This window comes from Oryzias melastigma, linkage group LG5, assembly GCF_002922805.2.
Source record: "Oryzias melastigma strain HK-1 linkage group LG5, ASM292280v2, whole genome shotgun sequence".
Lineage (NCBI taxonomy): Eukaryota > Metazoa > Chordata > Actinopteri > Beloniformes > Adrianichthyidae > Oryzias > Oryzias melastigma.
Window position 1 is genome coordinate 10,227,040 of NC_050516.1, and position 13,925 is coordinate 10,240,964.

At 38.6% G+C, this 13,925-nt stretch overlaps 1 protein-coding gene across 3 annotated transcripts in view; it reads left to right on the plus strand.

Annotated features, from left to right (window-relative positions):
- LOC112145486 (tensin-2) overlaps positions 1-13,925 on the plus strand; it is a 39,062-nt gene that overhangs the window by 3,874 nt on the left and 21,263 nt on the right. For 2 of the 3 annotated variants that reach the window (XM_024270750.2, XM_024270748.2), the window contains exons 2-3: positions 1,720-1,825; positions 1,918-1,955. In XM_024270750.2, coding sequence (XP_024126518.1) covers positions 1,720-1,825; positions 1,918-1,955 — 144 coding nt within the window. Of the gene's footprint in view, positions 1-1,719; positions 1,826-1,917; positions 1,956-9,420; positions 9,458-13,925 lie in introns of those variants that run through there. The other variant, XM_024270752.1, reaches the window with a different exon arrangement.

The following is a 13,925-nucleotide window of genomic DNA, read 5'->3' on the forward strand; positions in this document are numbered from 1 at the left end:
TGTGAATCAGGAGCAGATGATAAAATGCATTTTGAAAAAATAAATGTTTGTGACATAAAATACAAGCTAGAAAGGCTACAAGCTCCCTCCTCCAAACCATTCTGATGCATCTTCTTGCAGACAAATAGATTCATGAACGTCTTTTCTTTCCTGGATCCAAACTGTACGACTGGATAGCTCTGATATTGCTCACCATTTTTGTTCCACCAGTAATGTTAGATGTTGTGAGGGGCTGTAAGCTAGAGGGGGAGCATGTAAGCAGATGGATGTTTTGAAGTAAGGGCAGGCTTACTCCTCACCAACAGTCCCGCCCACAACTCAGACGATTTGAAAATAAATCAAAAGATGATCAGAGCGGAATGTTAAAGAAACCAGCACTAAATTAAAAGCATTAATTGTTTGGTACCAGTTAAAAACAGTGAAATCCTCCCATTTTTCTTGTTCTTGACCAAATGTTTGTGAACACAGGATAATTCATAGTTTTATTATTAAAATCTTATATTTCTCCACCGCTATTTATGGAACTAAACTGGGCCCAATATTATTTAAAACCAAAAAAAGAAAATTGAAGAAAATATTGGTGTTCGGCCAAAAAAAAAGTAAAATGTCCAAAACGTAGTGCTATGCTAAAATAAACGTAATTATTTTCAGCTTCAAATGTTCAGTTTTTTAGGTTTCAAAACTCAAAATTTCAAATTATGAGTTTGAAAATGGAAAAAAAAGAGTTGAAAGTGAAAAAAAGATTTGAAACTGAGAAAAATGTTTTGAAATTTAAATCTTGTATTTTAAAACCTAAAAAAACACTTGAAGTTGAAAATAATTAAGTCTATTTTAGAATGACAAAACGTTTTGGACATTTCCTTTTTTTCTGCCAACTATCAATACTTTTTTTCAATTCATTTGATTGGGGTTTCAAATAATATTGGCCCCAATTTAGCCAAATACCATATGTCTCCTGCTCTCATCAAACTACTGTAAAAGTATCACCGTATTCTAAATAATCCCAATATTAGCTTGTATAACTCGTTTGACATTATTTCCAAAAGCGTTTTTTTCCCCCTTCCTAAGGAGTCACAACCTACAGTAAATAAGTTGAGCAAATTCACTGCATGTTTACATGAAACTGGAGGCTAAATGAATGATTGATGACAGCTAAGTAGTCATGAAAAATTCAGACGCTAACATGAGAGAAACAATAACACAGCAAGCATGAACCCACCGTTTTTGGGTCAAGAAAGAGAGATTTTTGTGGACAGAAACACCACAGTATGGAAAGAAAAAGGAACTCATTTGAAAGCAAAAAAAAGTTTTTCTCTTGGAAACATTTTTGCCATTATAAGATTTACCACTTGCTTTGCCCTCTGACGCTTATATGAGGTGTTTATTAACAGCTGCTGGTACTGTCTAATGCTGCACGGCTCTGTTGAAAGAACCTGTAATCATCATCTCAAAGGAGCTAGAGTCGCTGCAGTCAGGCCTAAAGAGTCACGAAGGCATGAATGGATCATTCAGCCTCCTGCAAAGGTAGAAGCAGCAGCAGCTGACTCACAGAGGGAGACAGAACAAGAGGTGGAGCATTAGTGCTGATGTGTTTCAGAAGAAGTACAAATCTGTGCAAATGCCACCATAAAAACAAATCCTGATGTCAGTCTGTGAGGATCAAACCTCAGATGTCCTTCCAGGAGGAGTTTGTGACTTTCGGGGTTTTTGTTTCTGCAGCTCGCTCAGTCAGGAAGTCACACCTTCACGTCGAGGACCTTCAAGAAGAGACGGCTGTGCGATGTGTGTCAGCAGAACATCGACGACCCCGGGGCTTTCTGCAAGGGTGAGTTCACGTCTGTCAGATCAGGTGACAGAGCTGCAGTTTCACCTGAGCGGCGTGGAAGTAAAAGACGTTCTTCTGTCTGATGTTCACAGAGTGCAAGATCGCAGTTCACAAGGTGTGTGAAGGCAAGGTAAACCCGATTTACACAATCCCAATCCACTCTTGTTGCCTCATTACCCTCTAGGGGGCGCTATCCTGTCAGGATCTAATGAATCTGCAACATGAGACTTGGAGTATGAAACCATCATCTTCAGGATGTTTGCAAAACTCTGACTTTCATTTCATGTCACTATTTGGTGTCACAAACACAATTAATAAAAGAAATAGAGCGACATGCTTCCAAAGCAACCAGCTCAGTGGCCTAGTGGAAGAGTGTCCGCCCTGTGACTACAAGGTTGTGAGCTCAAATCCCGGCTGAGTCACACCAAAGACTCTAAAAATGATGCCTAGTGCCTCCCTGCTTGACTCTCAGCATCAAGGGGTTGGACTGGGGGGTTGAACCACCAAATAGTCCCTGAAGACGACTGTGTCTGCAGCTCACCACTCCCCCAGTGGATGGGTCAGATGTGGACTACAAATTTCACATCCCCAGTCATGATACTTTAGCTATTTGCACATTTTCACACGACCTGTTTATCAGCGGGATCCTGGTCAGATGAAACTCTTCCTAATTTAAAGAGTTTGTGGCAAACATGGTTTTACACATTTTTTTTCTTATATAAAGCTATCCCTTTGTGAAGATGCTTAAACTTGTGCTTCACTTTATAAAAACCAAACTGCATCCACTGCTACTTGATCAATCAATTATGTCCTTGACAGCCAACAACACTTTAGGGATCTAGATCTATTTAAATACAAGTAGTTTTGCTTTTCTTTCAAAACTATTACTTTAAGATAATGGTTTAAATTTAAAATGGACATACCATGGCCACTTTATTAGGAACGCATTGCCTATACTAGAACTTTCAGAACAGCCTTAATCCTCGGTGGCGGAGATTCAACAAAGTATTGGAAATGGCTGAACATCCATGATGCTGATCTCTCATTCCACCACATCCCAAAGGTTCTATTGGGTTCTGGTGACTGTGGAGGCCATTAGAGTCCAGTGAACTCACTGTCATGTTCTAGAAACCATTCTGAGAGGATTCCAGTTTTATGACATGGAGCCTTATCCTGCTGGAAGTATCAGAAGATGGAACTCTGTGGTCATAAAGGGATGGACATGGTCAGCATCAATACACAAGTAGACTGTGGTGTTAGAACCATCATCAACTAGTACTAAGAGGGCCAGAGTGTTCCAAGAAAATGTCCTCCACACCATGACACCACCACCACCAGCCTGAACCGTTGATACAAGGCAGGATGGATCTTCATACCAAATTCAGACCCTAGATTCTGAATGCAGCAACAGAAATGGAGACTCATCAGACCAGACAATGTTTTGCCATCTTATATTGTCCAGTTTAGGTGAATCTGTGTGAATTGTAGCCTCAGTTTCCTGTTCTTAGCTGACAGGATTGATACCATGTGTGTTCTTCTGCTGCTGTAGCCCATCTACCTGAAGGTTGTCATGCTCTTCAGACCTCTGTTGTAACCAGTGGTTACTTGAGTTCCTGTTCAATCAACTGGAACCAGTCTGGTCATTCTCCTCTGACATCAACAAGACATTTCCACCCACAGAACTGCTGCTCACTGGATATTTTCTCTTTTTCTGACCATTCTCTGTAAACCCTTGACATGGTTGTTGGTGAAAATCCCAGTAGATCCAGAGTTTCTGAAAGACTCAGACCAGCCATTCTGGTACCAACAACAAAGTCACTATATAATTGGCTGATTAGAATTTTGTGTTAACGAGTTGTTGGACAAGTTCCTCATATAGTGGCTGGTCAGTGTACAAGTTCATTTTAAAACAGCCAAAGTGAGCCTCAGATGTTTTTTCTTTGCCTCTTCATTTTACTTCTGAACATCTTAAGACGTTTTACATATTTTTAAGTTACAAGACCACTTTCAAAACAACCCAGAAATCTGAGAAATGTTTAGGATTTTTGTAGAGAATGAAAAGAAAACCATCAGTTTGTATCTTTGCAGTTTCTCTCTTGCTCAGTTCATCTGTCTCTCTGTAGTCTCACATCCTGCTTTCCTGAACCTCGTGAGTCATTTTGGATAAAAGGTTCTGACCGATTATTGTATAACTGCAGAGCTTTAATGTAAAACTGCAGGTCCACAACAGAAAGCTCCTTGTGCCGTCTACAAATAAACTTGGTTGTGTTGCGTGCAGCTGAGGACATTTTGAATCAGTGCAGTCAGATTAAGTTCCATAATCACATCAGGAATATGGTGCGTGACCTTTAAAGGGTATTTGGGATATTGTAACAGACCCAGACAGATTTTACATTGTAGAGTCTGCTCATTGGATGACAAAACCCTAAACAAAAGTGTAATGTTTCTAAAACTTTTTTCCTGGTCTTGTTTGATCATTAAATGAATCATCCTAAATGTTGTTCTCTGCCCTGCAACATTCAGTGCTCTTTTGCATTGAAATCTCTTCTGGTCTGTGATCACGGAAAAAGTTTCCCAGAAAGCTCAGAAAACCACAAAATATGGTCAGCACATAAACGTTTTTTATTCTTCAATGCAAATTCTATTAAAACACATGTTTGGACAAGTGGACATGGTGTTTTTATGGTTTTTATGTAATACAATTTATTCGCATTTTTATCTGTTTTTAACTTCTTAGCTGTGTTTTTATTGTTCTTTGAACTTTTAATATGTGGTGCCTTGTTCAACCAAGGTCATTTTAAGGCGCCATATAAATCAAATAAACTTAAAATAAACTTATGTGACCTTTAATGCTTTTGAGCCAGCAGTAAAAAAGTTCCTTTACCTTTTTTTTTGTTCTGTGGTTGACTGGCCTGTAAAGTTTCTTTACTTTTATTTTTTTCCAACTGCAAGAAAAATATTTTAGACTCAGCAGCGCCCCCTTTTGTTGTTTGAAAAGTCTGAAAATTGGAATTGTATGGAGAGAAAATAGACTCACACTGATTTGTGTGTCTATAATTCTTGATTTGTTTGTAACTTTGGATTTGAATAGAGAAAGGCCTAATCCGAATGCTTCCCTTCTCCCTAGCCCTTCTCCCTTTCCCTCCATTTGAAGGAGGAGTTTAAGTGTGTCCAGGGAATTTATTTTTTAAACCCGATCCTCCAAATGGAGGGATATAAAGTCCTCAATCGCGAGGCTAAACCTTGTTGCGCTGAGAAGCAATTTTCTTCACCTGGGTGTTCTCTGAACCACAGAAGCTCACATTTAAAAGTAAATAATGATTTTTTGTTGTAGCATGACCTTTTTAAAGTTATGAAACCACTGTTGTTATGTATATTCAAGCACTGGACGGTCCATGCTAATGCTATCGAACTGGTGATTATTGATGATGTCATCGACAAAAGTGACGCCCGAAATATTAGACACAATTTTTCCATAACTCTCCGTTTGGAGGGATAAATGAAGGGGAAGGGAGATGGGAAGAATTCGGATTGGGCCAAACTATAGTTGTAAGACTTTTTTATATGAATTAGTGTTCCATATCTCATTAAGAAATATGGAAAATGTCAAGTTTCACCAGATATTATTCACAATCTAAGTTCAAAGAAGCTGGAAAGAAAACTGATGACCTAGCATTTTAGCAGCATTTAAACGCATCGCTTAGCACGAATCTCAGAGATGTGAAGTGTCTCACACCTGATTTGTGTGTAAATGTGGTTTTGCATGTGTGTATCAAGCAATTTGTGCGTGATATTTAAAGATTAGTGTGTGCAGTTAGTTTCAAACTTTGTAATTTTAAGTTGTGCACATGTTACTTTTATTTTTTTTGAATTTCGCAATTTTTGTACATATGTATAAAATGTACTGCATGAGTTACAAATCAAGCATTACGCACGCACAAATCCAAATTTATGCTCCAATTTAAGAATTACGCACAAATCCAGAGTTATGGACAATTTAAGAGTTAAGCACGCATAAATCCAAATCTACACAAAAATAAAAAAATATGTGCACACAAATCCAGATTTATGCACCAACCTAAGAATTACACACAAATCTAGAGTTAAGCACGCACAAATCGGGGTAAGTCTATTTTGTCTCTATAGAGTTGTCAGCAGTTTGGATACAGATCAAACGCAGATCAGAACTCGATCTAGATCAGATTAAGCAATCTGGACCAACACTTTTCTAGTCTGAATAGACTTTAAGAGAGATTCTAACAGGAGTAAACCAAGATAAACCCAGAAATTTAGTATGTGACAACAGGTGACTTGAAAGCCCAGCTTCTTAATTGCACCATAGGATAGTTTAACTACTTGAAGACAGCAGTAAGTAATGAGCAAATGAACCAAGTAAGATAAAACCAGAAAAATAAGTGACATGAACCAAAAAAAAAACTGGAAATCCAGCAAACTAAAAGGAACAATCTTCAATTTCCACCAGCTGAGCCAGGCTGTTTCTTTGTCCACAGTTTGTGCCAAAACATCAGCGGTGGCCAGCTCAGCTCCTATGTGACAGCGGCTCAGCCTCACACACAAACACACACAGCTCACAAGTTCATGACCTAGCAGCAACCAGTCTCGGCTCCACACAAAATACTGAAAAAAAACGTTTAAAACGAGAATTGTTCAGACACGTTAAGACGAGATCTGACATTAGATTCAATAGAAAGCAGGAGTCCACACGCTTGGTTATTTATACATCTTAAACAGACATTTTGCAGGAAAATTGCAAGATATAGATTTTTTTCCTTTAAAAAAACAAAAATGTTTCCATTGTTTATATAATGGAGAGCTGCTTTCTGTCCCCGTAAGGGGAAGTGTGCTCAGATGACCGTGTAAACATATCTAGGTCACTACAATCTGAGCCATACCTGGACCACAAACATGCATACACACTGTAACGGTGCACGACAGCGCTCGCCAGCTGTTGTGCCTGAGCAGCCCGTATTAAAAAAAAGGATTATTATTTTTGTCATGCTCCAATAGCCAAAAACATTTCTCTGAGGCTGCAGCGGCAGAGAGCAGAGCGGGTGCCACCGATGAGTGAGGATGTCAGCGTGCAGGACGATGATCAGTCTGGATAGAAATCTGAGTGGGTAAATATAGAAAATAACAGGAGTGCCATAGATGCTTGCCAGTGAGTGATTGCAGGGGTACACAAATAATTGGGAGGCAGCTGAAGAGGCAGACTGTGTGTCTGTGTAATCAGCCCAATTTGGGGCGTGGGGATTCAGAAATACAGAGGAACATGAGGTCAAGGCTGCAGACTGATGTCTGCCTCGTGTCACGCAAACCTTCTGATGTGCGTAGTGCATTGATTGAGCTCTTTTCCACCACTTTTATCAGCAAATTTTGATATTTGGGTTAATAAAAATCAGGAAGAAGTAAAACTGTCTATTAATGGAGTAAAAACCGAGTCCTTGGGGTAATTTTTGATGAAAATTTGTCTGGATGCCTCATATATTATTTATTCAAAGTAAAGTAGCTAAAATCATATATGTATTTTTTATGTTTAGTTTTATTTATCATGTGATGACTGAGAGCTCTAAAATGTTCAAATTTGTTGCCTTATGATGTGTGGGTTAATTCATCTAAAACCAATGTAATGCCAGTAATGTTTACACAGGAAAAAGTTACTCATAAAATACATAAAGTGGGATATAAAATATAAATGCTTTATTTATCAAGTCAGAACTGCTGAAGTTTGAAGGTTTAGTGGAACATCAAACTTTATTAGTTTGCCTCTTGACGACTTGTGGAGACGGTTAGCCCAAATATTAGGATGAGTCTTAATAGATTAAAGTTGAAAATAGGGAAAAAATATTTGTTTTTACTTCAGATGATGAAAATCTTGCTTTTCTCTAGTTGTTGTAAAAGTCTGGAATTCTCAACAGAAAGTTCTGAAACGTTTTTCAAATAAGCTTAAATTAAAGAAGATATTCCTATACAAATGTTTACTTTATGTGTAATTAATTAGTGATGTGTGTGGTTGCAGAATCTAGAATTTTCTCCTTTTTCTCTGTTGTTCCTTTAAGATTTAAAATAGGGGCAGAAATAAAACACAACATTCATTCTTCTCACTTTTTCTTTCCCATCATGAAGATTTGTGAACTTATCTTGTACTGAATATGTTCATGTAATGTGGTTATCTTCATGAAGGGAACAAAGAAACAGAACAAAATGTCAGATTTACCTGACTAACATTGTTGCAAACAGGTTTTAGATTAAGATTTTTTCTTATTTAGATCTACTGTTTTTTTTTTAAAGCTAAAGTGGTGCAGCACAAGTGAGATATTGTAGGTGTAGGAGTAAACGCTCCAAGTTCTTTAAATAAATCTTATTTGTGGTTTTATTTGACGTCTTACTCTGATCGTCTTTTGATCTATTGTAAAAATGTTCTCAGTGGCATTTTTTTAAATTATGATTATGCCGTTTTTAGCCTTAAAAAAAACATTTTTTAGGAGGTAATTTGTGCAGAGCAGCATGAGTTCATTAGAAGTTTGTCTTTGAGTTGTTGGCGCAAAGCAGCCCCACTTCCCCCTTCCCATCATCCCTCTGTTTGCATGCTCTCCCTCTAGCTTACAGCCCCTCACACGCTCTGATTTAACGTTAGTGGTGCAACAAAAATGGTGAGCAATCCAGTCTAACTATCCAGTCGTACAGTTTTGATCCAGATTCCAGCTCAGACCAGGAAAACAAAGACGTTCATGGATCTATTTGTCTGCAAGTGGATGATCAGAATAGAGCGGAGCAGGAAACTTGTGGCTTGCCGTAGTAGCTTTGATATCACACTTCAAAAGCTTTTTCCATCAGAATTCTGGATTCAAAACCATTTCACCAAAGAAATACTTAGATGTGTAAATTTAAGCTTAATTTTCTTTGTATAAATGTATATCCTCCCCTTTTTTTTTTTTTTTTACGCGAGAAAAACCAAAATCGCCATTTTCATTGGAGCGGATGTTTAAGGTTTTAAGTTATGATTTGTGTTTTACTTGTATTTTATTCTTCTGCATGACCTGTAATTCTATTCTATTCTATTCTATTCTATTCTATTCTATTCTATTCTATTCTATTCTATTCTAGTCTAGTCTAGTCTAGTCTAGTCTAGTCTAGTCTATTCTATTCTATTCTATTCTATTCTATTCTAGTCTTTGACCTTGTTTTTCTACCTTTTTACTGTCATCTTTTCATCTCTCGAAGTCTCCCAGACTCTCTTTTGCCCTTTTAACACCCCCCACCACTTCTCTGCCTCGGCCTGGGGCTCTGCAGAGGTCACGGGGGCCTGCGCCGCCGAGCGGCTCTCGCTGTCCGCATGAGGTGTATTGATAAATATGAGTGCACATGTGAGGGAAAGTGCTGGCACAGTGGATGCTTGACAGCGGCGGGGTGACAGGAAGCTGCGTGTGCAGCTGGCACACTCGGAAAAGCGTGTTTGCTGTGGTGAGAGGGAGGGGGGGGGGCACGCTGACAGGAGTCGGCGAGGGAGAGCGAGTTTGTGAGGAAGAGGAGAGGATAGGGGGAGGAAACGCATCTCACTCCACACACAGGACGGCTGAGAGGCGGAGGGGAGGACTGAAGCGCTTCAGAGAGGTAAAAACCCATCTGTGCTGTGTTTACAGAGTCACACTTCAGGGTTCAGCTTTGCTTATGTGACTGTCAGCTTCAGGAGGCTTCTTTAAACTACCCTTACTTTCCTTAAAGCATCGTTTCAGCCCTTTTCTCCAGCAGATATAGGGTGATTGCATGTGTTTTTGCATTACAGCCAGAGTTCTCTTGATGTGTCTGAAAGTGGATTTTGTTTGGAGTGGTTGAAACAAAGACAGAAAGTGAAGCAGAGTCTCCAGCTGTGACTAAAGGAGGCAGAGGAGGAGAAAGAAAGCTACACACATTTCAATTATTTATCCTCAGGAATGGATTTACTTTTTAATGACATGGATGTTTTGAAGTCAAAGAAAGCAGAGTGCTTGAACTCCTTTCTATATGCAGAAATAAACATACACTCGACTTGAGTTTATTTCCAGCTCTATAAAAAAAAATCATGTTTTTGCTTCTAAGTAGATTCTAAATTAAAGGTTTTGTACCAATAGGTACTGAGGGGTTAAAGGTCATGTATTTTATCTTGATCTTTGTGTCTGAACGACTTCTTAACAGTTTGAGCAGAAGTCTGAGCTCAGTCACTGACATCAGCCAGTGCATCCTGATGTTCAGCAGCAGCAGACGATGAGTGTTAAATTATGATCTGAAGGACTCATTTTAGCTCTGTGTGCTCTCAAAACTGTCATTTGGCTTGTAGAGTTTTTAAAAACTTCCCACAAACTTGTTAGGCTGATTCCTCATCGACGGTCCACGTCAGGTCCAGATGATTCGTGTTTCTTCTTGCTTTCCGCTTGTCCTCGTCCTTTTTTTAAAGCTGAACTTACTTCCCCAAAGTGTCACTTTGAGAATGTAGAAACAAAATCATCAACATTAAAAGAAATCCAGCCTGCAGGCGAAAGTCTTTAGAAAGTGATTACAGCCGAAGTCTCACCACTGTCACATTGTTGCTGCTATTTATAACCTCGCTGGCATGATGAGCTGCATTCAGGTAATTATTGTGCTTAATTTAATTTTACTGCTCTCGTCGCTGTAGCAACATTCAAGTGTCACCGAGCGCAAACTCCAAAGAGTCCTGGTGGCTTCATGTTTGCTCTCAGCTCTTCATTTCCGGAGACGGTTCTGTTTAATATCCCCAGAATGAACAGCTTTTTTACAGTCAGCGCCCTTTCAGCTTAATGGCTGTCATTTTAAATGCATTTATTCTACACTATTACTTTGTTATAAGATGAAGGAATGTTTCTCGATCATTTGAGAGTCTTTCCAAAAAGAAGACACAATAAATGTGTGTTAGATAGCTGTCAGCTCGCCATATGGCATATTGTTCAAGTCAACCGTCTCCTGAGAAACTACAGATTAATAAAATGACTTGGATACAGATGGACGAGCTGAACCTCTGAGAGCTCTGAGGGTCGAGCTGGATCTTCTAAAATAAGGGAGCCCATCAAAATAGCTGTGTGAAAATCTCCCTGCTCTGTGAGGCGGTCAGGAGGCATGTACAGCTGTTGACATCTCTCCCGCTCAGGGCTCGCACTTGATTTTTGTCCCCCCCCCCACACGTTCTCTTTCCTGTCTCTCCTATTTTAAAGCCTGCTCTCCAGACGGTTCTGTTTTGCTTTAAGCGTTTGTTTGGTGATCCTCAGGCCCGCTTTGGCTGTGATGCTACCTGGCTGTAAAATAAGATCAGGGGGATCAAAATCAATCGTACAAGGGGTGAAAAATTAAAAACACACCTTAGGTCGCGCCGCGGGGCGAACAGGATAAACAATTATTGAACACTCTAAAACGAAACTTTTAAAACTTTAAAACCATAACTTTTTAACATAATTATGAACTAGATATATAGCATCACCTTCGATAATGCTAGTGTGAATGCTGTAAGCTGAATGTGGCCACTGAAGATGATAGTGCTGATAGATGAAGATGCTGAAGTTGATAGCTGAAATCTCTGAAGCTAATAGCTTAAAAAGCTGAGGCTGATAGCCAGATAAAATATTAGCTAAATGCCAAATTAGCCCCCCCCCCAAAAAAAAACTTAGGTTAGCCAAAACAGGTAGCATGTAGCTGAAAAAAAATATCTAAACTTCAAAATAGCCTTAAAAATACTGAAAAAAATCTAAATTAGCCAAAACAGCTAGCATGTAGCTGAAATATTAGCTAAACTCAAAAATAGCCTAAAAAATCTTAGTAAATGTGAAAAATAGTCAAAAAAAAGCTAGCAGAATGCCAATTTTTAAAACTTTAAAAAACATAATTATGAATAATTAAAAGGGAGGAAAATTATTCCAGAATAAATCAACCTAAACCTTAAATAACTTTCAATATTTTACTCTCCATAAAAATATATTTTGTCAAAATTATACAAGTTATTCAACACACAAATAACATTGGGTCATTAATATTAATAAAGTAGAATAATCTGGAGTGCCGGGTATAATTACCTGGAGGGCCTGATCCGGGCCTTGATTTTGGCACGTCATCTGTAAGAGAGAATCAACCAGAATTTGATACAAACATGATGGAGGACTTGGACATATACGAGTTAAAACTTCTAGAAACCGCTTAACAAGGGGAGAAAATAGAACAATTTTGCTCCCCATTTTTCTTGTAATGCCATGATGGAGTTGTAAGAGGCTGTAAAATAGCAGGAGAGCATGTTAGCGAAGGGATTATGGGAAATGGGGGCAGGCTTACTCCAGCCCAACAGTCCGCCCACAACTCGGAGATGAACTTCTGAAATGTGTTCCCAATTTCTGCATTTGTTTTCTGGTGTGCATTTTATTTTGAAATGGATTTGTGATTTCCTGTTTGTATCTAGTCCAGATGTGATGAGTTAAGTGTGTGTGTCTAAATAAATATGTCAATCAATCACTCTCAGCCAGAGTGGTTGAGTGTGGAGTCAGAGACAAACTGCCAGTGTGATTTCTGTGAAGCTTATTGTGATGCATTTTGACACAGTACTCCAGGTATCATGCTACACCGTTGTGTAGTTTCCAACCTGTTAACACTATATATCCTAGAAAATGAGACGTGTTTTTTTTTTTTTTTTTTTGGCTAAAAACGGTTTTATCATAGGACTGGATAGAACTTTTCTCTAAGAGAAGAATGAGTCTATTGTGAAAGACTTTTATTTTGAAGGGTCCAACAAACCATGGTCACTTGCACTATATAACATTTAGTTTTGACTGATGAAGTATTGGGGCATTTGGTGATTTTTAATGGGATCCAGTCAGAACTGGAGGCCCAACCTGCTGGACTCATAGCAGCAACAGACAGTTTAATCAAAAGTGTAGATTTGGGGACCGCAATGTAGCATAGCAAAACGCTAATGCTAACGAGCAGCTCTGTGTGTCGCCTGTCATTTGATCACTGACCGTTTTAAAGTCGGACAATATTTCCAGTGACCAGACTTTAAGACGTGGCGGATAAATACAACAAAATTATTTTGTAGGGAATTCATAATAAAACATGTTTTTTATCTAATGACAGAATTTAATCCACTGTGTATTAGCAGCAGGTTTTACATGAAAAACTGCAACCTTCATCAGGTGTTGTGCAGACCCCCCCTACCCTTCCTCCTTCCCCTGTGGGAACACTTCAGCTTTAATGTCAATAAAATATATAAATTTTCCAGATCTTTATGTTCTTTTAGGCTTTTTTTTGCTATAATTTCATATAAAATGTAATCACTTGGAGACCGAATTAGTAAATCTCTGGTAAATCTCTTCTTGTTTTCTCAGCATGATTAAATTTGAGTTTACAGTTAGATGACAAAAATAAATGTTCATTCCAATTTAGAAATTACTTTTATGCAATTTAACTTTCTTTAAAAAGAAATCAGAAAAAAAATTCAAACAGTAAAACGCCTTATGAGTTTCTGGGTAAAATAATGTTATAATTTTAAGTTTAGTCTGTACAAAAATTTATTTGAAGAATGAATGCTTTGTTTTTTATGGAACTCATCAAACAGTTAGTGGTCCAATTTAGTATGTTCTCTTGAATTTCAAAGTGATTCAGTTAATTTTCAGTTTAGTTATATATATATACAGTATGTCACAAAAGTCTGAGCACTGACAGGCTGATCTCCCATCCCTTCAATCTCTGCCCCAATGCTGGACGCACTCATCCGTCTGTTTTCCAAAGCCAGTCTTTGAATGTGATGCTGAGAACGTGCACTCAGCTTCTTTGGCCGACTATGGCGAGGCCTGTTCTGAGAAGAACCTGTTCTCTTAAAGCGCTGGATGATCTTGGCCACTGTGCTGCAGCACAGTTTCAGAGTGTTGGCTATTTTCTTACAGCCTAGTCCATCTTTATGTAAAGCAAAAATATGTTTTTTCAGGTCTTCTGAGAGCTGACGCCATGAGGTGGCATGTTGAACTTTCAGTGGCCGGTTAAGAGAGTGGGAGAGCTTTTTTTTTACAGTTTTAACTTACCTGCTAACTGATGACACCTGAGACAGTGTAAC